This window comes from Balaenoptera acutorostrata, chromosome 3, assembly GCF_949987535.1.
Source record: "Balaenoptera acutorostrata chromosome 3, mBalAcu1.1, whole genome shotgun sequence".
Classification (NCBI taxonomy): Eukaryota; Metazoa; Chordata; class Mammalia; order Artiodactyla; family Balaenopteridae; genus Balaenoptera; species Balaenoptera acutorostrata.
The window spans coordinates 172,980,308-173,005,766 of record NC_080066.1 but is presented as its reverse complement, the minus strand read 5'-3'; the positions used below and the strand labels follow the sequence as shown (position 1 = coordinate 173,005,766).

Here is a 25,459-nt window from a genome sequence, read left to right as displayed (position 1 = left end):
GCCTCTAAGCGCCGGCAGCCGGGCCGGTGACCCGAGGCCCGAGGCTCCGCGCGACGCCGAGCCTGGGACACAGCACTGCGGCTCCATCTGGGGAGGCACTTCCAGCACCAGCGGACTGAGACCCCGCGTCCTAGCCGTCGGCGGCTTGAGAAGCGACGGTCAAGGAGACGGAGACCGCGGGGCTCCGCTCACCCGTCAGCCTCCGAGGCCCCCAGACCTTTGCTCTGGGGGAAGGTCAAACCCACCCGAGTTTGCCCTGAAGATGCGCCACGCCCCCTCCCCAGTCTGAGCCGGGCAGGACACCAGGGGGAAGCAGCGGCCGCATCCTCGTGCCAAGCAGAAGCGGACTCTTGTGCCGGGTCACTCAGCTCTTCAGCTTTTAGGAGAACTCCTAGGGGGGCGGGGACGGCGGCGAAAATGCGGATTTGAAACCGGGAGTCGAGGCGGACGTGGGGGGCTGGCGCTGCAGGAGCGGTCGACGCGGCGGCCCCGGGAGCCGCGTGGCCTGGAGGAGCGTCCGGCGGTCATGGGCGAGCTGGCTGTCGGGCGGCCGGGGGCCGACTGAGCGCCGGGCCGAGACCCCACCTCCCGGGGCGCCCGGGCGACAGTCAGTCGGCGGCCACTGCCGCCCGGCTTGGGGCTGCCCCCGGGGGTCCGGCCATGGCCGGCCGGGGTTGCAGCTGCAGCTGCGGTCCGGGCCACCTGAACGAGGACAACGCGCGCTTCCTGCTGCTCGCCGCGCTCATCGTGCTCTACCTGCTGGGCGGCGCCGCCGTCTTCTCGGCGCTGGAGCTGGCGCACGAACGCCAGGCCAAGCAGCGCTGGGAGGAGCGCCTGGCCAACTTCAGCCGCCGCCACAACCTGAGCCGCGACGAGCTGCGCGGCTTCCTTCGCCACTACGAGGAGGCCACTGAGGCCGGCATCCGCGTGGACAATGTTCGCCAGCGCTGGGACTTCACCGGCGCCTTCTACTTCGTGGGCACCGTCGTGTCCACCATAGGTAAGTGGGCCCTGCGGGAGGGCGGAGGGGCGGCCAGCCTTGCACGCGTTTTTCTGGCCCGGCGCTTCGAAGGGCGGGACCGCGCTTCCCAGCCCTGCATTCATCCACCTCCGCGCTCGGCCAGGTGGCACCGGTGTGAGCTGTTGCCTGATCCCCAGGTGGTATTGCCTCCCTGCTTCTTTAAGTGAGGTCCACGGACCAGCTGCGTCAACATCACTTGGGAGCTTGTTATAAATGCAGCCTCAGCCCCTCCCCAGACCACTTGAGTCCGAATCTGCGTATTAAAATCTCCAGGGAATTTGAGTGATCCTTAAATTGGAGACGTTCTGCTCTGGGAGTGTTCCTAGTTAAGGAGACTGAGCTTGAATTCATGGAACATTAGGAAGAAAGCTTACCGATCGGGACAGGAAACCAATAAACATTAATTGAGTTAGTACCATGCATGAGGCACTGGTCTGAGAGGGAGAAACAAATTTTAAAAAGACTGTCCATGACTTAAAACTTAATAGAGAGAAAAATAGATCGAAAACGAGTATTGGAAGTAAGGAGGCCAAAGTGCTAATGAGGATGCAAACTGTTTTCTGCCAGAAGGAAGCAGGTGGGGGTGGGGAGAAGGGACCTGTGGGCTGAACCAAATAGTGTTGGCCTGATTGGGGTCTGGAAACTAAAAGTGCTTTACACTCCGGAGGAGGAGAGAATTGCGTTCAGGGTCCAGTGAGCTCCCTGATCTGTAGGGAGTAGTGGAAGGAAAGCTAGGGGGATGGAGGGGGGAACTTTACTGACAGACTCAGGAGCTAGAGCTTATCTAGAGGCAATCGGAAGCTACTGAGAGTTTTTGAGCAAGAGTGTCTCATGGCTTTATTACCAGCAGAAGGGAAAAGTTTGGGAGTCTTTGCACCACACTCCTAAGGATTGTTCACACTTAAAGCATACTTGAGTGATAAGGGGGTTGGGAAAGATGCTGTAGAAATTCTGAAGAAAGTAGAGAGCTGGAGCGGAGGAGGGGGCTTTGGAAGGCTGCGCAGTCAGGGAGCGGCTCCCGGCTGGCTGCCGGAGCACCGGAGCTGCCGCAGGGCCGGCAGGGGGCCGTGCAGGGGCTCGGCTGCTGTAGCCCCTGTGCTGCCGGGAGAGCTCGTCAGTGAGGCGGTGCCAAGGCGAACTTCTTTGAAGCTCCCACGCAAGGTTGTCTTTGGTAGACGTTCTTCCAGGAGAAGGAGTGCAAGGTACAACAGGGATCAGCCTCAGGCCTGATTAGTCAAGAAAGACTTCCCAGGGTTAGTCCAGAAGCCCAGGGCTTCAGCTGGTGAGTAGGAGGCAAGGTGGAGAGGACTGGCATGATTCCCGATACACGGGCTGCGTCTGAAGTGCTTTGTGCTGAACTGCCCAGCTCACTACCGCAACCCTCTCTCATTTCAGGCGGCCCTGCCCATCCGTGGGCCATTATGACACCACGGTAACTGGGTATCTGCTAAGAAAGACTTTCATAGCATTCTCCACGATGACCAGAACACGGGCCCTGACGGGGATGGAGACAGAGTAATACCCTCCACGGTTCTCTCCCCCAGCCCACGTTCTCCACTGGACTCTCTTAGCAGTAATTGCCTAATTCCTCTCATTTCTCAAAAGACAGTTCCAGAATTTCTATGTAGGGAGGACTTTGGGTGAACAAACTGATTGGGAAGGGTTGCTGTGGAACTTTCCTTGAATCTGCTATGTCTGTGTAGCTGGTACAGGGTTTTGATTTAGATTATTCATTTGGGGGTGGTTTTGGTGGGAGATTGGGGAGCTAGGTCCTCCCCACCCCCTTCACAGGCCCCCCGTTTGTACTTCCAAAGGCCATGGACGTAGGAAGGAGCAGAGTGTGTGTAAAGACTGGTGAACACCAATGCCAGAGGAACCGCGGTTGTCATGGATGGGTGGGCATGTTAGCACACAGTCATCGGGGGCACAAATAGAATAATGAAGCCTGATGGAATAGAAGGAAACCTGCACCGAGAGTCTGGAGTTGGAGCTACTGACCCTGCCTGTAAGTTGGGCCGGTTCCTTAACATTCTGAACCCTATCCTTCTCTTCTGAGATACCTACAAGTGCCCGCCTTGGTATCTGGCACATTGTAGCTGTTGAGTAAATATTAGTCCTGTCTCCTTCCCACACCCTGCCCCTAGGCCCTGCCCCTCTCGCAGGGTTCTTGCTAGGGATAATGAGTTCATATAAGTGAATGTTCTTTAAACAGAACAAAGCACTATGTAAGTATGGGTTTATTTTTACTTTCTCATTTCTCACATGTCCTTAAATTGTTTCATTAATCGCTGATGTAATAACAGCACTTGCAACCCTTTATTGGGGTACATAATTAGGCACATACTGTGATTATTATGTGAATATGTGATGCAGCTAATTGCATAGATTAACCACAATTTCAATCAACACAATTCATATATGTGATATGTGATTCATATGTGTGAAGTGTGATTATCCCTGTTTTATAGATGAGGAAACTGAAGCTTCATGTTCTTTGTAAAATAAAGAAGAAAAAAAAAACCCATCTGTAATGACATCACCTAAAGTTGACCATGGTTGACATTTTGGTCATTTTTTAAAAATTGAAGTATAGTTGATTTACAATGTTGTGTTAGTTTCAGGCGTACAGCAAAGTGATTCAGTTATACATACATATATATCTATTTTTTTCAGATTCTTCCCCCTTATAAGTTATTACAAAATATTGAGTATAGTTCCCTGTGCTATATATACAATAGGTCCTTGTTGGTTGGTGCATTTCTTTCTATTCTTTTTTCCCTATGGACACACATATGTACATATGTATTTTTCTAAATTTGGATCATATTCTATAAACCCTTTACATCTTGTATTTTAATCGTAGTATTACATGATGGTTTTTTCTTCTAAAAATTAGTTCCACTATGCTTTATTCTGCAAAGATGTTGAGGTAACAGATAACAAGAAAGCATACAGTAGAATAATCATAAAATGTAAATAAAATCTCAGAACTAGGAAAAAAAGAAGAACAGAAATATGGAAAGCAATTGGATCTAGGAAATTGGTAGAGAGGAGCTTTGTCTTAGCTGAAGTTCCCTCAGAAGCAGCTTCTGAGCCAAGAATTTGAGTGCAAGCAGTTTATTGGCAGATTCAAGGGATACAGGGAGGTGAAGGAGGAAGTGATACAAGAAAGGGAAGTCAGTCAATATAGGGTATGGTATTAGGCAGAAAGCATAGTGGGCAACTGATCCTTAATCTCAAGTGGAAGCTTGAGAACAGTGCAAAGCTCATGAACCAGACTTACCCCAGGCAAGGGAGCTGGGGTATTTATACACCCACACTAGTCAGAAATTGGTTAAAAGCTGCTTGGAGGGTGGGGGAAGCACAAAAATATAATTTCCAGGTACTTCTGTCCTGATTTTTCATGGACGGCCCAAGAGTAGCCTTCTGATAAGATATAGGCACTGGCCATTTGAAGTCAGACCAGTGTGTCCAGAAATGGTAAAGGAGATCCCAGGGGGTGAGGACTGAGTATCACCAGTGACTATTCAAGCTTCAGATTTGGCTGCAGGCTCCATGGCGGAGTCATGACCCACACTGGAATTCTTTTTTTTTGCCTATGTTGAGTCTTCATTGCTGCACGCGGGCTTTCTCTAGTTGCGACGAGCGGGGGCTACCCTTCGTTGTGGTGCGCAGGCTTCTCATTACTGTGGCTTCTCTTGTGGCGGAGCACGGGCTCTAGGCATGCGGGCTTCAGTAGTTGCAGCACATGGGCTCAGTAGTTGCGGCACACAGGCCCTAGAGCACCGGCTTCAGTAGCTGTGACGTGCGGGCTCAGTAGTTGGCAGCACGTGGACTCTAGGGCGTGCGGGCTTCAGCAGTTGTGGCACGCGGGCTCTAGGAAATGCGGGCTTGAGTAGTTGTGGTGCGCAGGCTCAGTAGTTGTGGCGCGCGGGCTCTAGAGCGCAGGCTCAGTAGTTGTGGCACATGGGCTTAGTTGTTCCGTGGCATGTGGGATCTTCCCGGACCAGGGCTTGAACCCGTGTCCCCTGCATTGGCAGGCGGATTCTTAACCACTGCACCACCAGGGACGTCCCCACACTGGAATTCTTAGTAGACAAAAGGAAGCGTACACCTTTTCCCAATATGCAATCCTCAAAAATATTTCCCTCTTGGGATTTTATATGGGAAACATTGCATAGGACAGTGGGTGATGCTCACAAACAACAATTTCCTGGAAAATGCAACTGAGGAGTTCATGCAACTGTTGTTTAATTTAAAAGTCAGAGCAGAGTAAAAAAACATTGTGGCCAGTTTCTCACAAGTTTAAACATAGAACTACATGTGACCCAGAAATTCCACTCCTAGGGAATATATATCCAAAAGAATTGAAAGCAGAGACTCAAACAGATATAGGAACACCTCAGAGATGCTGCGAATCCGGTTCCAGACCACCGCAATAAAGCGAATATCACAATAAAGCGAGTCACATGAATTTTTTTTGGTTTCCCAGTGCATATGAAAATTATGTTTTCACTGTACTGTAGTCTGTTAAGTGTGCAATAGCATTATGTCTAAAAAATGTATATACCTTAGTTTAAAAATACTTTATTGCTAAAAAACGCTAACCACCATCTGAGCCTTCAGTGAGTCGTAATCTTTTTGCAACAGTAACATCAAAGATCACTGATCACAGCCCACCGTAACAAATATAACAATAATGAAAAAGTTTGAAATATTGCAAGAATTACCAAAATGTAACACAGAGACACGAAGTGAGCAAATGCTGTTGGAAAAATGGCATCAATAGACTTGCTTGTCACAGGGTTGCCACAAACCTTCAGTTTGTAAAAAACACAATAGCCGTGAAGCACAATAAAGCAAAGCACGATAAAAAGAGGTATGCCTGTATTTGTACACCAGTGTTCATTGCAGCATTATTCACAGGAGCCAAAAGGTGGAAACAACCCAAGTGTCTATCAGCAGATGAATGGATAAACAAAATGTGCATGCATACAATGGAATGTATGGACAACGCAGATGGACCTTGAAAATATTATACTTGGTGAAATAAGCCAGACACAGAAGGACAAATACAATTCGACTTAGATGAGGTATTTAGGATAGGCAGATTTCATAGGGATGGAAAGTAGAATAGAGGGTACCAGGGACTGAGGGAAGAAGGGAAGGCTTATTTAATGGCATTTTTGTTGGGGATGATAAAAAGGTTTTGGATATAGATAGTGGTGATGGTTATACAACAGTGTGAATGTATTTAATGCCATTGAATAGTACACTTATGAATGGTTAACATGACAAATATTATGTATATTTTACCACAGCATAGAAAGAGCAGAATATTAAAACACAACTCAGGGAGTTGATTCTGAAAGAGGCTGGTGATCAGACTTGAAACAAGAATGAATTTGAAGTACTCAGAGAAGTAGATTGACGTCATACTCTGTGAGTGATCTTCTGTAAATATCTTTTTCTCTCAAATAGGCATTTGTTAGGCTTTTGTTTTTGTGTTTGCCTGTGTATTTATAACTCAGCTTCTGTCCACAAAGGATATGAGATCATTTGCATATTGATATGGTCAGAGTAGCCTTAAGCCTTGGGCTATCCCATCATCTCAGTAGCTTAACACAACAAGAGTTTACTTCTTACTCACCCAAAGCCCATTGCGGGCGAGGTGCTTTACCAGGACAGTTATCTCCTGGGTTGGCCCAGTGTTCCAGGATTCTTTTATCTTGTGGCTGCTGTTTATCAGCTCATGCCTCCAGCACTGCCCAGGAAGGGACAGAAAGGGTTGAAGTGTGGAGCACCTGCAATTAAACGGACACTACCTGGAGGTGACAACAAGTCACCTCCACACGCGTTTCATTGGCCAAATCAAGTCCCATGGCTACACCCAACTTCAAGGATGTAAAGAACCACACTCCTCCCTTAAGTCCAGAAGTGGATAAGACTTGATCTTGGTGAACAGCACAGATGCCTACAGCACATATATGTACAGTGCGCTAGAAATGGATACTAACGGATTTAAGACATTGGGGAGATGAGAAAACATGAGTAGGATAGGACAGTTAAGCCACAAATTGTTAATACACACAGAGATATATGTCAAAAGGACCCACGTAATTGCCAGATTTGGCTGTGAGTTTTCCAGTTGTTGAAAGAAAGAGGCAAGGGCAACCATTAAATGGTTCCTTTTATCCAGGCTGGCTGCTTGGAAGACACCCAGCTTTTTTAGATGTGAATAAAAATTTCTCCTATAGATTGTCATGAAAGGGACAAGATAATGTGATGAGTAGTCTTCTCCACTGCATCTCAGCTGTGAAAGAGAACCCTATGCTCTTGCACGGCATAGCATCCCTCAGTACAAGGTGCAGTTCCGTAAAGGCCCCTCTGCCCAAGTCCAAGGTCATGCAGGGCGGTGTCCAGCTTCCAATTGTATGGTCCCTACAACTGTGGGACACTTGGCCATTTGCCATGTTTGTATCTTACTTTCCATCCATTGTCGTTTCCTGTTTAATGTTTATTTAGATATAGAAACATTTTTAATTTATGTGCCATTTCATATTTTAGTTTTTCCTTCTGATTTCTTCCATTGTTTTTGTGTAGAAAATCTTTTCCCGTCTGTAAGAATGCTTATTGGTTTTTTTTTAATTGAGGTGACATTAGTTTACAATATTATATAAGTTTCATGTGTACAGCATTATATTTCTACTTCTGTATACACTACAATGCGCTCGCCACCAGAAATTTAGTTTCCATTTGTAGCCATACAGTTGATCCCCTTTACCCATCTTACCCTCACCCTGCCTCTTCCCTTCTGAGAACCACTACTCTGTTCTCTGTATTTACATGTTTGTTTTTGTTTGATTTAGTTTGTTCATTTATTTTTTGTTTTTTATATTCCACATATGAATGAAATCATATGGTAGTTGTCTTTCTCAGTCTGATTTATCTCACTTAGCATAATACCCTCAAGGTCCATCCATGTTGTCACAAATGGTAAGATTTCATCTTTTTATGGCTGAGTAGTGTTCCATTGCATGTATATATATGTGTGTGTATCACATTTTCTTCATGCATCTGTTGACTTAGGTTGTTTCCATATCTTGGCTATTGTAAATAATACTGCAGTGAACATTGGGGTACATATATCTTTTCAAATTGATGTTCTCATATTCTTTGGGTAAATACCCAGAAGTGGAATAGCCGGGTCATATGGTAGTTCTATTCTTAACTTTTTGAGGAACCTCCATACTGTTTTCCATAGTGGCTGCACCAATTTACATTCCCACCAACAGTGTAGGAGGGTTCTCTTTTCTCCACATCCTTGCCAACACTTGTTATTTCTTGCCTTTTTGATAATAGCCAGGATGCCAGTTTTTGTTCAGTAGTTTTTCAACTGCTCTACACTTTTAGTCATAGCAATGGTTGTTAAAACACTTTAACCTATTGTTTCATGTGAACGATGATGGGTACATTTTAAGACTGTAGCCAAGGAGCAGTGCTGGTCATGGGGAATGAGGGAGCAGAAAGAGTGGCTGGTAGGAATTTGCATGCATTCATTCAAGGTAGGGTCGTCTCTCTTGGGATCTACTACCAAATTTTCATGGGGAAACTCTCAGACTGTCCATTCTGAGAACCCTGGATTTGTTTAATTATTTGTTTCCTACTTAGGAAACTTCAGTACCTATCTTGAAATTAGAGACTTTGCAGGCCATAGCTCTTACTCTCCACTGCCCAGCATTCTCATACACATACATGTTAATTTCAGCTTGTTTCATTAGAAATTCTCATTTATGTTATAAAACAGCGATTTCCTCTTCTTTTATCCTAAATTCCCTCCTGTTCTCTCTTCCCCTTCATACCTTTCTCTGTGAAGGAGAGATGGGTTTGGTATGAATGTAACCCAAATAATTCTTGGGCTCCTTAGGGTTCTTAGGGTATTAGTGTTCCATACAAAAAAGCATGTTCCATTAGCCCAAAGTAATGGAAAAATTAATTCAATTTTTCCTTGTGTATCTCTAAAGAATCTTAGTCTCCAATTTGTAACACAAAGGAAAGCTTCCTCTCTCCCCATCTCCCAGTCTCTCATTCCTCAAAGGAGTTCTGGAGCCTTTTATCCCGAAACCCCTCCCCAAATCCTCCCCAGCTGGCAGCCCTCTCAGTCTTTCTGTCCTTCCTGGTCTCTTCTCCCCCATCTCTCTCTGCTCTGTATTATCGTGATTGACTTGACCTCTCCAACTTCTTTTAGCTTCCCCTCATTCAGCCTAGTCTTCATAGTAAAGCACAGCCCCAGGAGCTGACCCAGCAAGCAACAGTCCTTTCACCTGAGGAGGAAAGAGAGAAGGACAGGGGATGATTACTATCACCAGCCCATCAGTGACTTTATACGCGGGGACACTCTCACCCTGTAGAGGAACACATTACTGTGTTTGGACCCAGAAGCCCACGGTCCTGCTGAGGACAGTGGGGAAACACACCTCATCAGGAAACATCTCCATCATCATCATGCTGCTCTCCCTTCACCCTCCAACCTTCTGCCTCCTTCTTTTCAGTTTATCTGAATTGCTAGACATTATACCACTTTTCTGAAAGACTGCACCTTTAGCACACCCACCGCATCTTCCTTTGGCCGGAGAGCCATCATAGAAGCGTCATGAAATGTTCAGGATTTATTGTTCCCATTCTCTGATCAACCCCCCAGCATCTCTGCTATTGATCACCCCTTCTTGGAAGGGAAATCCTGTGGTCAGTGAGCCCAGGGGTCAGACCAGGAATGCAACTGAGTGTGACTTAGAGGTGTGGGACATTAGGGAGCAGTGGGGCATGTGCCCTGGAAAGAGCAGCATTCAGGCATTCAGATTCTAATTACAGAACAACATTGTCCTGGCCAGACAGGTCTGAGGACAGCTCGACTCCAGAGTGTGAGTCCCTCAGTTAAAGCTTTGATCATCTGTGAGCTCCAGGCTGCTTTCCCTTTGAGAGGGAGAAGGATAAGAAGCTCTGAACTCTTCTTCATCAGTAGCAGCATCTTGATTTTTGCACTTCACTTAAGTACCTGTTTGTGCAGGACACTTGATCATCACAGAGTGTAAATCTAACATATTCGCTATCACATTGTGCACCCACTAATCTCTAAAAGGAGCTGGGGGTAGTTATCAATATATTCTCTTAACTCTTCTGATACTCATGACTAAACATATTGTATTGTAATCCATAAGTACCTACTATTCTGGTTTTTTTCCTTTCCTTTTATGTTATTTCCTATACACTTTCTCAAGAATTCCATGTGTTCAATTAATGTAGAATAGTTTATTTAACCATCCTTAAATTATTGGATTTGGGGGTTACATGCGATTTTTTTTACTCTTGTGTTTAATTAAAAATTATGAAATTTATTGAGTGCTTTACCATAGGTTAAACCCAGTACAATCTTTACACATGTTTAATTCTTATAACAACCCCATAAGGGTAGGTACTGTTAATATTCTCACATTACAGACCAGGATCCGAGGCCCAGAGAGCTTCCAGGCAGTGTCTGAAGTTACCCAGTGGAAGTAGTGCGGGGCATCCCTTTAGAGCTTATGCTGTGAACCACCACGTCTTTGCCATTTCTTCCTTTGGGGTCCTTGTGGGGAGAATTGCCGGTTAAAGAGATCACAACCCCTTTTTTTCAGTGGTGATGGTCCTTAGGCAACCTGGGGTAATAGAAGAAGACAGAGATGGCCTGGTTAGCAGAATGTCAGGATGGTAAAAGGTTTGGGTGGTGTTCTGCCTACCTCCCAGGAGTCCACATAATTAGAGCCTGTACCTCCCATTGGAATATTTGATGTCCTCTCAAAGTTACAAGTGTCCTCCCATCACCATGACAACTAATGTGCCTGCCCCCAGAATTTTACTCTCCAGTTTGGACATATTTGATCCCAGAAGTCACTTCCTGACTCTGCCCATGAACTCTTGGAATACTGGCACCAAAGCTGTGTCTTGGGTCTTCCTTAGTATTAAGCATCTGATGAAGATCAGATTGATCTTAGAGACCAATCTTAGAGACCAACATCGATCTTAGAGACCAACCAGGCAAGTGGTTTTCAAACTATGCTCCAAGGACCCCTGGGATTCTTTGTGGTATATAAGTGCTGTCTTGAGAGCCAAGGGGGGACACATCAAGTTCTTATCTTTGTTGTATGTATTTATTTATATATGTCCCAAATAATTATCCTATTCTGCTACCTTTTTATTGACTATTGTTTGGAATGTAGAAAAGATTTTTATATACCCAAATACACTCATTTTCACTGGCATTTTTTTTCTATATTTTTTCATAAATTTAGGTCCTCTCTGTGGTTGAGATAAATATTCTTATCCATTCTCTGTTTAGTTCTAACTCAACTCAAAGTTATTCAAAAGGACTGTTTTATAAATGCTTTTTTATGGCTGGCTATATAATTATGCTTTGATTTATTTCTAAAGTTATCACATAATGGTTTGAGAATGTGCATTTTCCAGAGTTCTCTTTTTTATTTGAGTGTTTCTGTACATCCTGGTATCTGTATATATTTCAGTTGGATTTTTTCTTACCTTACAGAATTTTGGAGCAGGAGGGAACATAATCCCCAACCACACTCCAAGCCTAGTAAACACACCCAAAATAACATTTGTGTGTTTGGGGACATATAAATTCAGTGTTATTGATTTCATCACTTGTGTAACTTTAAATTTTATTAATAATACTTTTGTTTACTTCTTTATGCTTTATATGCTAACAACTATTTTTAAACTTACATTTGATTAAATTCCTGCATTATATTAGCAGAGACTTGCTGACTTTTGGATCCTCTCTCTAGTTTTAATTTTTAAAGTAAACCACTTAATTTTTTTAATTTCCGGGTTTTTAAAATTTTATTTATTTATTTTTGGCTGCATTGGGTCTTCGTTGCTGCGCACAGGCTTTCTCTAGTTGCGGCGAGCGGGGGCTACTCTTCGTTGCGGTGCGCAGGCTTCTCGTTGCGGTGGCTTCTCTTGTCGTGGAGCACGGGCTCTAGGTGTGCAGGCTTCAGTAGTTGTAGCACACGGGCTCAGTAGTTGCGGCTCGCGGACTCTAGAGCACAGGCTCAGTAGTTGTGGCACACGGGCTCAGTTGCTCCGTGGCATGTGGGATCTTCCCAGACCAGGGCTCGAACCCGTGTCCCCTGCATTGGCAGATGGATTCTTAACCACTGTGCCACCAGGGAAGTCCCTACCATGACTTCTTTATCCATTCATCCATTGATGGACACTTAGGTTATTTCCAAGTCTTGGCTACTGTAAATAATGCTACAATGAACATGGGATTGCAGATATCTTTTCAAGTTAGTGTTTTCATTTCCTTTGGATAAATACCCAGAAGTGGAATTGCTGGATCATATTAGTTCTATTTTTAATTCTTTGAGGGAACTTCATACTGTTTTGCACAGCGGCTGCACCAGTTTACATTCCCACCAACAGTGCCCAAGGGTGCTGTTTTCTCCACATCCTCACCAACACTTGTTACCTCTTTGATCACAGCCATTTTAACAGGTGTGAGGTGATATCTCATTGTGGTTTTGATTTGCATTTCTTTGATGATTAGTGATGTTGAGCATCTGTATGTCTGCTTTGGAAAAATGTCTATTCAAATCCTCTGTCCATTTTTTTTTAACATCTTTATTGGAGTATAATTGCTCTGCCCATTTTTAAATTGGATTGTTCGGGGGTTTTTTGCTATTGAGTTGTCTGATATATATATATATATATAGTATTTATTTATTTATTTGGCTGCGCCGAGTCTTAGTTGCGGCACTCGGGATCTTCGATCTTCGTTGTGGCATGCAGGATCTTTTAGCTGTGACATTCAAACTCTTAGTTGCGGCATGTGGGATCTAGTTCCCTGACCAGGGATTGAACCTGGGCCCCCTGCATTGGGAGCGTGGAGTCTTAGCCACTGGACCACCAGGGAAGTCCCTATGTAATTTGGATATTAACCCCTTATCAGATAAATATGATCTGCAAATATTTTCTCCCTTTCAGTAGGTTGCCTTTTCATTTTGTTGATGGTTTCCTTTGCTGTGCAGAAGGTTTTCGGTTTGGTGTAGTCCTTCTTGTTTATTTTTGCTTTTGTTGCCTTTGCTTTTGGTGGTTTGTAGTTTCTATCTCTCTTTTCTCTCTTAAAGTAGATGTTCATTCAATCTTGCTCATCTGTGGAGTTCCTCCTTTCTTACTTTCCTGCTATTTCCTATAAGCCACTTCCATTCCCACCAGAATCTTGAGATCTTTCTTTGGGACTTAAAATTTGAAAACTGAATTTATGCTACAGTTAGCATTTTCCCCACTAAGGGCTTTTTAAATTAATTCTGGCTGTTGATGTTTTCTGCTTCAGATGTTATATTTTTGGTATTTGGTGTGGAGGCATGCTATATATACTATTTCTTGACCCACTGTATTTTTAGACTTAGTTTCTTTTATTTAACAGCCTGTGACTTAATACCAACATCTGTAAAAACAAATGTGTAGAAGGCATGCTTTGACCACACAGGGATTTACTGGTGTTCCATTTCATGGAATGATGGATGAAGACCATCCATCTGGGAGTTTATAACTTGAAACAACAACTATCACTCCCTCTTCAGTTAATTAAGACAAATTTCCTGGAGGATATGGAGTCTAGGGGCTGTTTGGGAAGAGTTGATGACCTGCTTATTCTTTCAACAATTCTTTGAGTTCGGGAAAGTAAGGCTCAAAGAGAGTCAGTAAATTTCCCAAGTACACACAGCTGTTAAGGGAGTATATCAGCATCAAGTTACCAGACCCAAAAAGTAGTGGTTGAAGCAGGCAAAGTTTTACTCTATTCCAGAAAAGAGGTCTGCACTGCATATAGACAGATCAGGGCAAGTGTGGTGACTGCATAATGTCAACAGGGGGTCAGGTGTCTTCAGCTCTGCTGTCCCTAGGATGTTGCCCTGGTCCTCAGGGCTCAGTGTGGTTGCTGGAGCTCTGGCCATCCTATCCACACCATAAGTAGCAGTAGTAGGAAAGGGAGAGTCTTTCAAGGTGTGAGGTCATTTCCTCTAAGAAGCAGACTCTGGGCTAAAGGTTTGGGTGGAAGTGATTTATCAAGGAAGTACTCCGGAAGAGACTAGTAGGAGAGTGAGGAGTGTGAGGATGGGAAAAGGGAAGAAGCCAAGTAGGAGGTTATCTTATGGAGCTCTGGAGCATAAATTACACCTTGGGGTTCGTCCCATCTTGAGGCAGAGGAACTGGGCTTTTAGACACCCACACCAGTCACTCACTGGCTCTGGCTGGGGTGGGAAGAGCGAGGCACTTTGCTGTTTCTGGGGGGAAAAATCACATTAAAAAGGGTGGGGTAATCCTTTGTTGTGGGGTTGTCCTGTGCATTGTAGGATGTCTAGCAGCGTCCCTGGACCAAAGAGAAAATTTTGAAACACAGGGTTTGGAGTGTTTGCCTCTGTCCATGCCTCACCCACACCCCGACGCCTCACCTTTAACTTGAATTGTTAACTGTAAAGTGGCTTTGTTCTTTTCTTTTTTTAAAAAATTTATTTATTTATTTATTTATTTATTTATTTATTTTTGGGTGTGTTGGTTCTTCGTTTCTGTGCGAGGGCTTTCTCTAGTTGTGGCAAGCGGGGGCCACTCTTCATCACGGTGCGTGGGCCTCTCACTGTCGCAGCCTCTCTTGTTGCGGAGCACAGGCTCCAGACACGCAGGCTCAATAGTTGTGGCTCACGGGCCCAGTTGCTCCACGGCATGTGGGATCTTCCCAGACCAGGGCTGGAACCCGTGTCCCCTGCATTGGCAGGCAGATTCTCAACCACTGCGCCACCAGGGAAGCCCTCTGTTCTTTTCTTTTTAAAAATATTTTTTCCATTAAAAAAAATCCAAAACTAATATATGCACGTTGGAATAGATTTTCAAATCATTCCAAAGTGTTTAAAGTGAAAAATCAAAGTCTCCCTTTACTTTCCCATCCTACTCCCCAGAGGTAACCATTGTTTTTTTACACATAGTGGGGTTCTCTTTTCTCTTTTTGGTATTAGCTTTATTGAGCTATAATTCATATACCGTAAATTTCACATATTTGAAGTGTACAATTCAGTGGTTTTAAAGGATATCTTTTTTTTTTAATTTTTTATTATTATTATTATTTATTTTATTTTATTTATTTATGGCTGTGTTGGGTCTTCATTTCTGTGCGAGGGCTTTCTCTAGTTGTGGCAAGCGGGGACCACTCTTCATCGCCGTGTGCGGGTCCCTCACTATCGAGGCCTCTCGTTGCGGAGCACAGGCTCCAGACACACAGGCTCAGCAATTGTGGCTCACGGGCCCAGTTGCTCCGTGGCATGTGGGATCTTCCCAGACCAGGGCTCGAACCCGTGTCCCCTGCATTGGCAGGCAGATTCTCAACCACTGCGCCACCAGGGAAGCCCCAATTCAGTGGTTTTTAGTGTATTCACAGGGTTTTGCAACCATCAACACAATCAATATGATGACCTTTCATCATCTCCCAAAGAAACCCCATCCCCTTTAGCAATCACCTCCCATCCCCTCCAGCCGTAGGTAACCACTAATCTGTCTGTTTCTGTAGATTTGCTTATTCTGGACATTTCATATAAATGGAATCACATAGTACACGGCCTTTTGTGCCTGGCTTCTTTGACTTAGCATAATGTTTTCAAGTCATCCATCTTGTAATACATATCAATACTTCACTCCATTTTATTACTGAATAATATTCTATTATATGGATGTACCATATTTTATCAGTTAATCAGTTGATGGACATTTGGGTTGTTTTCACTTTTTAGCTATTATGAATAATGATGTACAATGATGAATAAGTGTACAGGTTTTTGTGTAGGCATATGTTTTTATTTATCTTGGGTAGATTTGGAATTGCCAGGTCATATAGAAACTCTATTCTCAACCTTTGGAAGAACTGTCAGACTCTTTCCAAGTATAGGCGTATCATTTTATATTCCCACCAACAGTGTGGGAGGGTTCCTATTTCTTCACGTCCTTGCCAAGACTTTCAATAACCTGTCTCTTTGGTTACATCCATCCTGTGGATGTGAAGTGGTATCTTATTGTGGTTTTGATTTGCATTTCTCTAATGATAAATGATGTTGAGCGTAATCTCACGTGTTTTTTTTTTTAGTCATTTATATACCCTCTTGAAAGAAATGTCTATTCAAATCCTTTGCCCATTTTTAAATTTTTTTTTAGTAATTGAGTTATAAATGTTCTTTATATATTTTAGATTCAAGTCCCTTATCAGATATATAATTTGCAAATATTTTCTCCCCTTCTGTGGGTTGTCATTTCACTTTCTTCATGGTGTCCTTTGAAGCACAAACATTTTAAATTTTGATGAAGTCTAATTTACCTATTTTGTCATTGTTGTTGCTTATGTTTTCAGTACCATATCTAAGAAACCATTGCCTAATCCAAAGTCACAAAGATTTGTACCTATGTTTTCTTCTGAGAGTTTTATAGTTTTGCTCTTACATTTAGGCTGTTGATCCATTTTGAGGCAATTTTTGTATATGGTATGAGACGTGGGTGCAGCTTAATATTTTTCCATGTGGTTCCAGCACCATTCGTTGAAAAGACTATTCTTTCCCCCATTGAATAGTTTTGACACCCTTGTCAAAAATCAGTTGACCATAAATGTGAGGGTTGATTTCTGAACTCTCAACTCTATTCCACTGATGTATATGTGTATCCTTATGCTAGTACCACACTGCCTTGATTACTGTAGCTTTGTAGTAGATTGTGAAATCAGGAAGTGTGAATCTTCCAACACTGTTCTTCTTTATCAAGATTGTTTTGGCTATTATGGGTCCCTTGAACTTCCATGTGAATTTTAAAATCAGCTTGTCAGTTTCTGCAAAGAAGATTTCTGTTGAATCTGTAGATCATCTTGGGGAATATTGTGATCTTAAAAATATTAAATGTTATAATCCATGAACATGGGATGTCTTTTCATTTATTTGGATCCTTTAATTTCTTTCAACAAAGCTTTTTAGTTTTCAAAGTTGAATATAAGTTTGGCACTTCTTTTCTTAAATTTATTCCTAAATATATTATTCTTTTTAGTGCTATTGTGAATGAAATTGTCTTCTTAATTTTATTTTGAATTGTTTATTGCAAGTGTAGGAAGTACAATTGATTTTTATATATAGATCTTGTATCCTGTGATCTTGCTGCACTCATATATTAGTTCTAATAGTTCTTTAGTGGATTCCTTAGGATTTTCTATATAAAAGATTATGTGATTATATCATCTATGAATAGAGATAGTTTTCATTCTTTCCTTCCAATCTGGATGCCTTTTGTTTCTTTTATTTCATGCCTGCAGTACAGTGTTGAATAGAAGTGGTGGGAGTGGACATTCTTGCTTTATTCCTGATCTTGGTGGGGGGGGGAAGTTTCGGTCTTTCACCATGAAGTGTGATATTAGTTCTGGTTTGTTTTGGTAGATGACCTTTATTGGGTTGAGAAAGTTCCCTTCTATTCCTACTTTGTTGGGTGTTTTTATCACAAAGAGGTGTTGGATTTTTGTCAAATTATTTTTCTGCATCTGAGATGATCATGTGGTTTCATCCTTTCTGCTATTGATGCTAGGGTACTGCATTAATTAATTTTAGATATTAAACCAACCATGGATTCCTGGGATAAATTCCACTTGGTCATGGTTTATAATCCTTTTCATATATTGCTGCATTTGGTTTGCTAGTATTTTGTTGAGGATTTTCACATCTATATTCAAAAGATATATTTGTCTATTTTTTTTCCTTTCTTGTGATATCTCTGTCTTGCTTTGGTGTCAGCATAATACTGGCCTATAGAATAAGTTGGGAAGTATTCACCTATGGTTCTTATATAACTTTCTGAGGTTGCCCAGGATATACAACTATGGTATGAATGTTCAATAATTTGTTCCTTCTGTTGTGGGACATGTAGTTTGTTTCTAATTATTTGCTAGTACAACAGCTCTATAAAGCATATTTTAAATTTTAATATTTAAACTTTTAATTGTAAATATTTGTAGGTACTTCTAAATTTTTGAGAATTTTAAAATTTAAAATTTTCTTAACCAATTTGCAAGAATTTTGTTATTCTCACAGCTAAAGTATATTGTATTCTTCTTCTTCCTTGGTATTATGCTAAATGCTCTAGATACACAATTTTTCATCCTCTGATGTAGGATTATTGTTTTCCTCATTCTGTTGGTGAGAAAACTGAAGCACAGAGGGATAAATAGCTTTCCCAAAGTCATACAAGTTGTAAGTGTTGGAACTTTAGTTCAAACTTTGTTCAGCCATGATTTAAATTTTGGAGAGGAAGTTAAGTCTCTGAGATAGTATTCTAGTGAAAACTGAAATAAAACCTATGACTCTAGTTCTATGTTTATTTTTGCCATCAATGGATTTGATGTTAGTGATGAATATTATTTGCAAGTTATCGTTTTGAAGAACCTGGGCTCCCAGGCTTATATAATAAGGAAGACATCTAGATGTCCCTCACTGGGTTTGAACAGTCTTTTCTCCCTTCTTATTGTCTTAGAACCACACTCAGCACCCATCTTATATTAAGCAGAAAATTTAGTTTGGTTCAGTCAGAATTTATTGAATCCCTACTATGTGTCCAGCCTGATAACCTGGGTCCATGCATAGCATTCAGGAAGGCTATAAATTTGGATGGGAAAAGAATTCCATCTTTATGTTTACTAACCTCGAACTAAGCAGCCTCTAGCATTTCCTTCAATAGAGAGTATAGGCAACAACTCAGAGGCAGAATGAGTGGCACCTGTAGCTTTGTCACCAGTAGAAATCACAGATGTGTTCCTCTCATTTAAGAATGTGGCAGATCCCACCATGTTCATCCCCCCTCAACATACTTCAAAATTATGGTAGTTGTTAGACCTGTTCTTGTTATTTAATGATATAATAAAGTTGCTCATATACTATATCACACATTTGTTTCCTAGTTTAATAATTTTGTTTTAATATAGTTGCTTTTGTAATTCTATGCATTTTATTTCATTCATTTAAAAAAAACATTCAGAGATGGAACCCGCAGGCTTCCCCAGATTGCCAAAGGCTCTATGTCACAGAAAACAGGAATTGAGAACCAGACTGAGGTTAGGCTGATTTTGAATGAAGACAGAAGTGGAAATTGTAACTGTTGTTATCCCTGCTCCTTGCATGACTGGCAAAGAGCTTTAATCCACTTGCAGTTGTTTGAAAACTGACTTGAAAGACTTATTGCTCAATCACTGTGCATAATCTCATCTTTTCCTGATGATTCAGAAGACATTTCAGGATGTTGCAAGGTCTTTTTTAAAAATTAATTTTATTTATTTATTTATTGATTTTTGGCTGTGTTGGGTCTTCATTGCTGCACGTAGGCTTTCTCTAGTTGCGTAGAGCGGAGGCTGCTCTTCGTCCCGGTGTATGGGCTTCTCACTGCGGTGGCTTCTCTTGATGTGGGGCACCGGCTCTAGGTGCGCAGGCTTCAGTAGTTGCAGCACGTGGGCTCAGTAGTTGTGGCTCGTGGGCTCTAGAGCACAGGCTCAGTAGTTGTGGCGCACGGGCTTAGTTGCTCCGCGGCATGTGGGATCTTCCTGGACCAGGGCTTGAACCCATGTCCCCTGCATTGGCAGGCGGATTCTTAACCACTGCGCCACCAGGAAGCCCCTGTTGCAGTGTCTTGAGGGTCATGTTTGGAGCATAAAATACCACACTCCCTCAGAGCAGTGGGGAAGCAGTAAGTGTTTAGAAATGTCATATTTATAGGGTGTACTTTTTCTAGGGTCACAGGCTCGGTTCAGAGCTGCCTCGCTGTGTCCTTGCCTTTGTGTTCAACTGATGATGGTATCCCTCTGACTCTTAGCCCACAGCCTCTCCTGTGGTTACATTGTCACATGTACTCTTTGTTGTAAATACAGGTTTGGGAATATATACTGCTTCTTCATGGTTATTTAACATTACTTCTAGTTTAGTATTTAAATTAGAAGATGCAACTTTGGCCAAAGGCGACATGCTTTATTTGACCCACAGATGCTGGTAAATGTTTGACAATCGGCTTAAAAAACAAACAACCCAATTTGTAGCATTTGCCTGTTTCTGTGATGTAAATATTCCCCAAATGGCTGATTTCAAGCTATGAACATGAAGTCACTGAAGGCAAGAGTAGAGAAAGTATCCTCTTGTGAGCCTATAGCAGCCAGCTCCAGGACATGACTGTGGGCTGCAGGGTGTTGGAGAAAATTCAAATCAGCTGTCAACTTTTAAAAATGAGAGATTTCCAGTCAAAGTCTAGATTTCTGATTTCTCTTGGAAAATGGGAAACCTGGCTATGCTGGGCCCACATTACTGCATGCCAACCACTGGATGAAGAAGAGCTATGCGTGCTCCCTTTGGGGAGCCCACTGGTTCCCTGGTCTCACCCCATCTAGGCTGAGTGTAACCTGCTATTCATCAGTGTGTTTGACTTCTTTCCTGTCCTCTGGCTGAAGCACTGAGGTTCATCCTACCTCTTTGAGATATAAGAACCAAGTGATCTCGTCACCTGGCTCTTTATCAGAAAATCAAGAAAGAGTTGCAGAGTTGTGTCCTGTATGGAAATACTTTTTAGAAATTGCTTCCAGTTTGATCATGGGGCAGTCAATTTTCTCCTGATGGGATGCATGGAGATTTTATTCCACTCTTGTTGATTTCTCTCTGATCATCCCATATCAGTAGGCAAAAGAGCTTTTCTTCTTAAGCTATGTAATAAATGAGGTTGAACCAGAAAAGCCTGAACTTTATGACAGGCTAAAGGTTTTCCTATGGGAAATTAAGACCCACTAACTGGAAATGGCAAAAAGTAACAAGTTCAAAGGAAACTCAGTGGAGTAATTAAAAATGTATCAAGCCCTGTGGAGTAGGCAATAGACACAGCACAGTAAAAGGAAAAGAGCGTCTCTGAGGTCTCGCTGGATACTGGCCATGTTGATTTTGGATAATGCCCAAGTGTCTGGGGGAAAGATCATTCTTAAACCTGGGACGCCAACCCCGCCAGAGTGATTGTACCGTAAATACCTCATTATTTATGGGTATTAAGGGACCCAGAAAGGGTATTAGACACTTTAATACCCTGTTCTTGGGTGAGGTGGAGTGCTTCTGCAGATGATTTAGGAATTCGAGGTTTAGAAAAGGGCTAAGGGAGAGTCTTGGAGTTTCCAATGCTGAGGGATGAGGGAAACTGGGTCAGAAAAGCAGTGGTGTTAGGAATTGCATTATGTATGCACTTACTTAAACATTGGCAAGAGTGTTATTTAAGAATAAAATCAATTTCATTGTGGGAAAGGGAGCTCCATTTTTTTTTATTCAAACAGAAAGTCACAAAAATTATAATCATCCTCATCAGTTCACTCAGTCCCATGTAATTAATTTTTTTTTCATCTTGATCTTTTGTTACCACTTTTATGAATTCATCAGTTTTCCATTAGAGCTCTGAAAATGCTTATTCATTCAGTTCAGCAGTATAGTCAGTTACCAGAAATCTGTACTTGTCAGAGTCTTTTCCATGAATTCCTTGAAGATGAAACCCTTTTATAGGAACATTTTTGCGAAAGCATCAGAGTACACCCAGAACTGTCTGTAAATGACAAAAGACTTAAAAATGACCACGGTTAAAGATTTGATGAAAGTTCATAATAACCCAATTGACAAGGGAATTTAGTTATTTCTGAGATACACATTTTAAAGTAATAACTAGAATTATGACTTATAACATTATACCAGAACATATAAGATTTTTAGAAAGTTCATGTAATGTCTGAAACATTTATATTAAAATATTTCCATACCGATAACCCAAAGAAAATTTAGTATTAGTTGTTTTTTGTTTGTTTGTTTTTTTATACTGCAGGTTCTTATTAGTCATCAATTTTATACACATCAGTGTATACATGTCAGTCCCAATCGCCCAACTCAGCACACCACCATCCCCACCCCACCGCGGTTTTCCCCCCTTGGTGTCCATACGTTTGTTCTCTACATCTGTGTCTCAACTTCTGCCCTGCAAACCGGTTCATCTGTACCATTTTTCTAGGTTCCACATACATGCGTTAATATACGATATTTGTTTTTCTCTTTCTGACTTACTTCACTTTGTATGACAGTCTCTAGATCCACCAACGTCTCAACAAATAACTCAATTTCGTTCCTTTTTATGGCTGAGTAATATTCTGTTGTATATATGTACCACATCTTCTTTATCCATTCGTCTGTCGATGGGCATTTAGATTGCTTCCATGACCTGGCTACTGTAAATAGTGCTGCAGTGAACATTGGGGTGCAAGTGTCTTCTTGAATTATGGTTTTCTCTGGGTATATGCCCAGTACTGGGATTGCTGGATCATATGGTAATACTATTTTTAGTTTTATAAGGAACATCCATACTGTTCTCCAAAGTGGCTGTATCAATTTACATTCCCACCAACAGTGCAAGAGGGTTCCCTTTTCTCCACACCCTCTCCAGCATTTGTTGTTTGTAGATTTTCTGATGATGCCCATTCTAACTGGTGTGAGGTGATACCTCATTGTAGTTTTGATTTGCATTTCTCTAATAATTAGTGATGTTGAGCAGCTTTTCATGTGCTTCTTGGCCATCTGTATGTCTTTTTTGGAGAAATGTCTATTTAGGTCTTCTGCCCATTTTTGGATTGGGTTGTTTGCTTCTTTAATATTGAGCTGCATGAGCTGTTTTTATATATTTTGGAGATTAATCCTTTGTCCGTTGATTCATTTGCAAATATTTTCTCCCATTCTGAGGGTTGTCTTTTCGTCTTGTTTATGGTTTCCTTTGCTGTGCAAAAGCTTTGAAGTTTCATTAGGTCCCATTTGTTTATTTTTTTTTTTATTTCCATAACTCTAGGAGGTGGATCAAAAAAGATCTTTCTGTGATTTATGTCAATAATAATTTATGTCAATAATTATAATAATAATTTATGTCAATATATATGTTCTTCCTATGTTTTCCTCTAAGAGTTTTAGAGTGTCCGGTCTTACAGTTAGGTCTCTAATCCATTTTGAGTTTATTTTTGTGTATGGTGTTAGGGAGTGTTATAATTTCATTCTTTTACATGTAGCTGTCCAGTTTTCCCAGCACCATTTATTGAAGAGTCCGGTCTTACATTTAGGTCTCTAATCCATTTTGAGTTTATTTTTGTGTATGGTGTTAGGGAGTGTTCTAATTTCATTCTTTTACATGTAGCTGTCCAGTTTTCCCAGCACCATTTATTGAAGAGACTGTCTTTTCTCCATTGTATATCTTTGCCTCCTTTGTCATAGATTAGTTGACCATAGGTGCGTGGGTTTATCTCTGGGCTTTCTATCTTGTTCCATTGATCTCTGTTTCTGTTTTTGTGCCAGTACCATATTGTCTTGATTACTGTAGCTTTGTAGTATAGTCTGAAGTCAGGGAGTCTGATTCCTCCAGCTCCGTTTTTTTCCCTCAAGACTGCTTTGGCTATTCGGGGTCTTTTGTGTCTCCATACAGATTTTGAGATGATTTGTTCTAGTTCCGTAAAAAATGCCATTGGTAGTTTGATTGCGATTGCATTGAATCTGTAGATTGATTTGGGTAGTATAGTCATTTTCACAATATTGATTCTTCCAATCCAAGAACATGGTATATCTCTCCATCTGTTGGTATCATCTTTAATTTCTTTCATCAGTGTCTTATAGTTTTCTGCATACAGGTCTTTTGTTTCCCTAGGTAGGTTTATTCCTAGGTATTTTATTTTTTTGATGCAATGGTAAATGGGAGTGTTTCCATAATTTCTCTTTCAGATTTTTCATCATTAGTGTATAGGAATGCAAGAGATTTCTGTGCAATAATTTTGTATCCTGCAACTTTACCAAATTCATTGATTAGCTCTAGTAGTTTTCTGGTAGCATCTTTAGGATTCTCTATGTATAGTATCATGTCATCTGCAAACAGTGACAGTTTTAATTCTTCTTTTCCAATTTGTATTCCTTTTATTTCTTTTTCTTCTCTGATTGCCGTGGCTAAGACTTCCAAAACTATGTTGAATAATATTGGTGAGAGTGGACATCCTTGTCTTGTTCCTGATCTTAGAGGAAATGCTTTCAGTTTTTCACCATTGAGAATGATGTTTGCTCTGGGTTTGTCATATATGGCCTTTATTATGTTGAGGTAGGTTCCCTCTATGCCCACTTTCTGGAGAGTTTTTATCATAAATGGGTGTTGAATTTTGTCAAAAGCTTTTTCTGCATCTATTGAGATGATTATATGGTTTTTCTTCTTCAGTTTCTTAATATGGTGTATCACATTGATTGATTTGCATATATTGAAGAATCCTTGCATCCTTGGGATAAATCCCACTTGATCATGGTGTATGATCCTTTTAATGTGTTGTTGGATTCAGTTTGCTAGTATTTTGTTGAGGATTTTTGCATCTATATTCATCAGTGATATTTGGTCTGTAATTTTCTTTTTTTGTAGTATCTTTGTCCGGTTTTGGTATCAAAAGGCGTGATGGTGGCCTCATAGAGTGAGTTTGGGAGTGTTCCTTCCTCTGCAATTTTTTGGAAGAGTTTGAGGAGGATGGGTGTTAGCTCTTCTCTAAATGTTTGATAGCATTCACCTGTGAAGCCATCTGGTCCTGGACTTTTGTTTGTTGGAAGATTTTTAATCACAGTTTCAATTTCATTACTTGTGATTGGTCTGTTTCTGTTTTCTGTTTCTTCCTGATTCAGTCTTAGAAGGTTATACCTTTCTAAGAATTTGTCCACTTCTTCCAGGTTGTCCATTTTATTGGCATAGAGTTGCTTGTAGTAGTCTCTTAGGATGCTTTGTATTTCTGCGGTGTCTGTTGTAACTTCTCCTTTTTCATTTCTAATTTTATTGATTTGAGTCCTCTCCTTCTTTTTCTTGATGAGTCTGGCTAATGGTTTATCAATTTTGTTTATCTTCTCAAAGAACCAGCTTTTAGTTTTATTGATCTTTGCTATTGTTTTCTTTGTTTCTATTTCATTTACTTCTGCTCTGATCTTTATGATGTCTTTCCTTCTGCTAACTTTGCATTTTGTTTGTTCTTCTTTCTCTAGTTCCTTTATGTGTAAGATTAGATTGTTTACTTGAGATTTTTCTTGTTGAGGTAAGCTTGTATAGCTATAAACTTCCCTCTTAAAACTGCTTTTGCTGCATCCCATAGGTTTTGGATCGTCGTGTTTTCATTGTCATTTGTCTCTAGGTATTTTTTGATTTCCTCCTTGATTTCTTCAGTGATCTCTTGGTTATTTAGTAATGTATTGTTTAACCTCCATGTGTTTGTGTTTTTTACGTTTTTTTCCCTGTAATTCATTTCTAATCTCACAGCATTGTGGTCAG

General features: G+C 41.5%; 1 protein-coding gene across 1 annotated transcript in view; it reads left to right on the top strand.

The window, feature by feature from the left end:
* Positions 1–660: 660 nt before the first annotated feature.
* LOC130707604 (potassium channel subfamily K member 13) overlaps positions 661–25,459 on the top strand; it is a 116,153-nt gene continuing 91,354 nt past the window's right edge. Inside the window, exon 1 of the mRNA XM_057543063.1 lies at positions 661–1,000. Within this exon, the coding sequence (XP_057399046.1) occupies positions 661–1,000 (340 nt within the window). The remainder of the gene's footprint in view (positions 1,001–25,459) is intronic.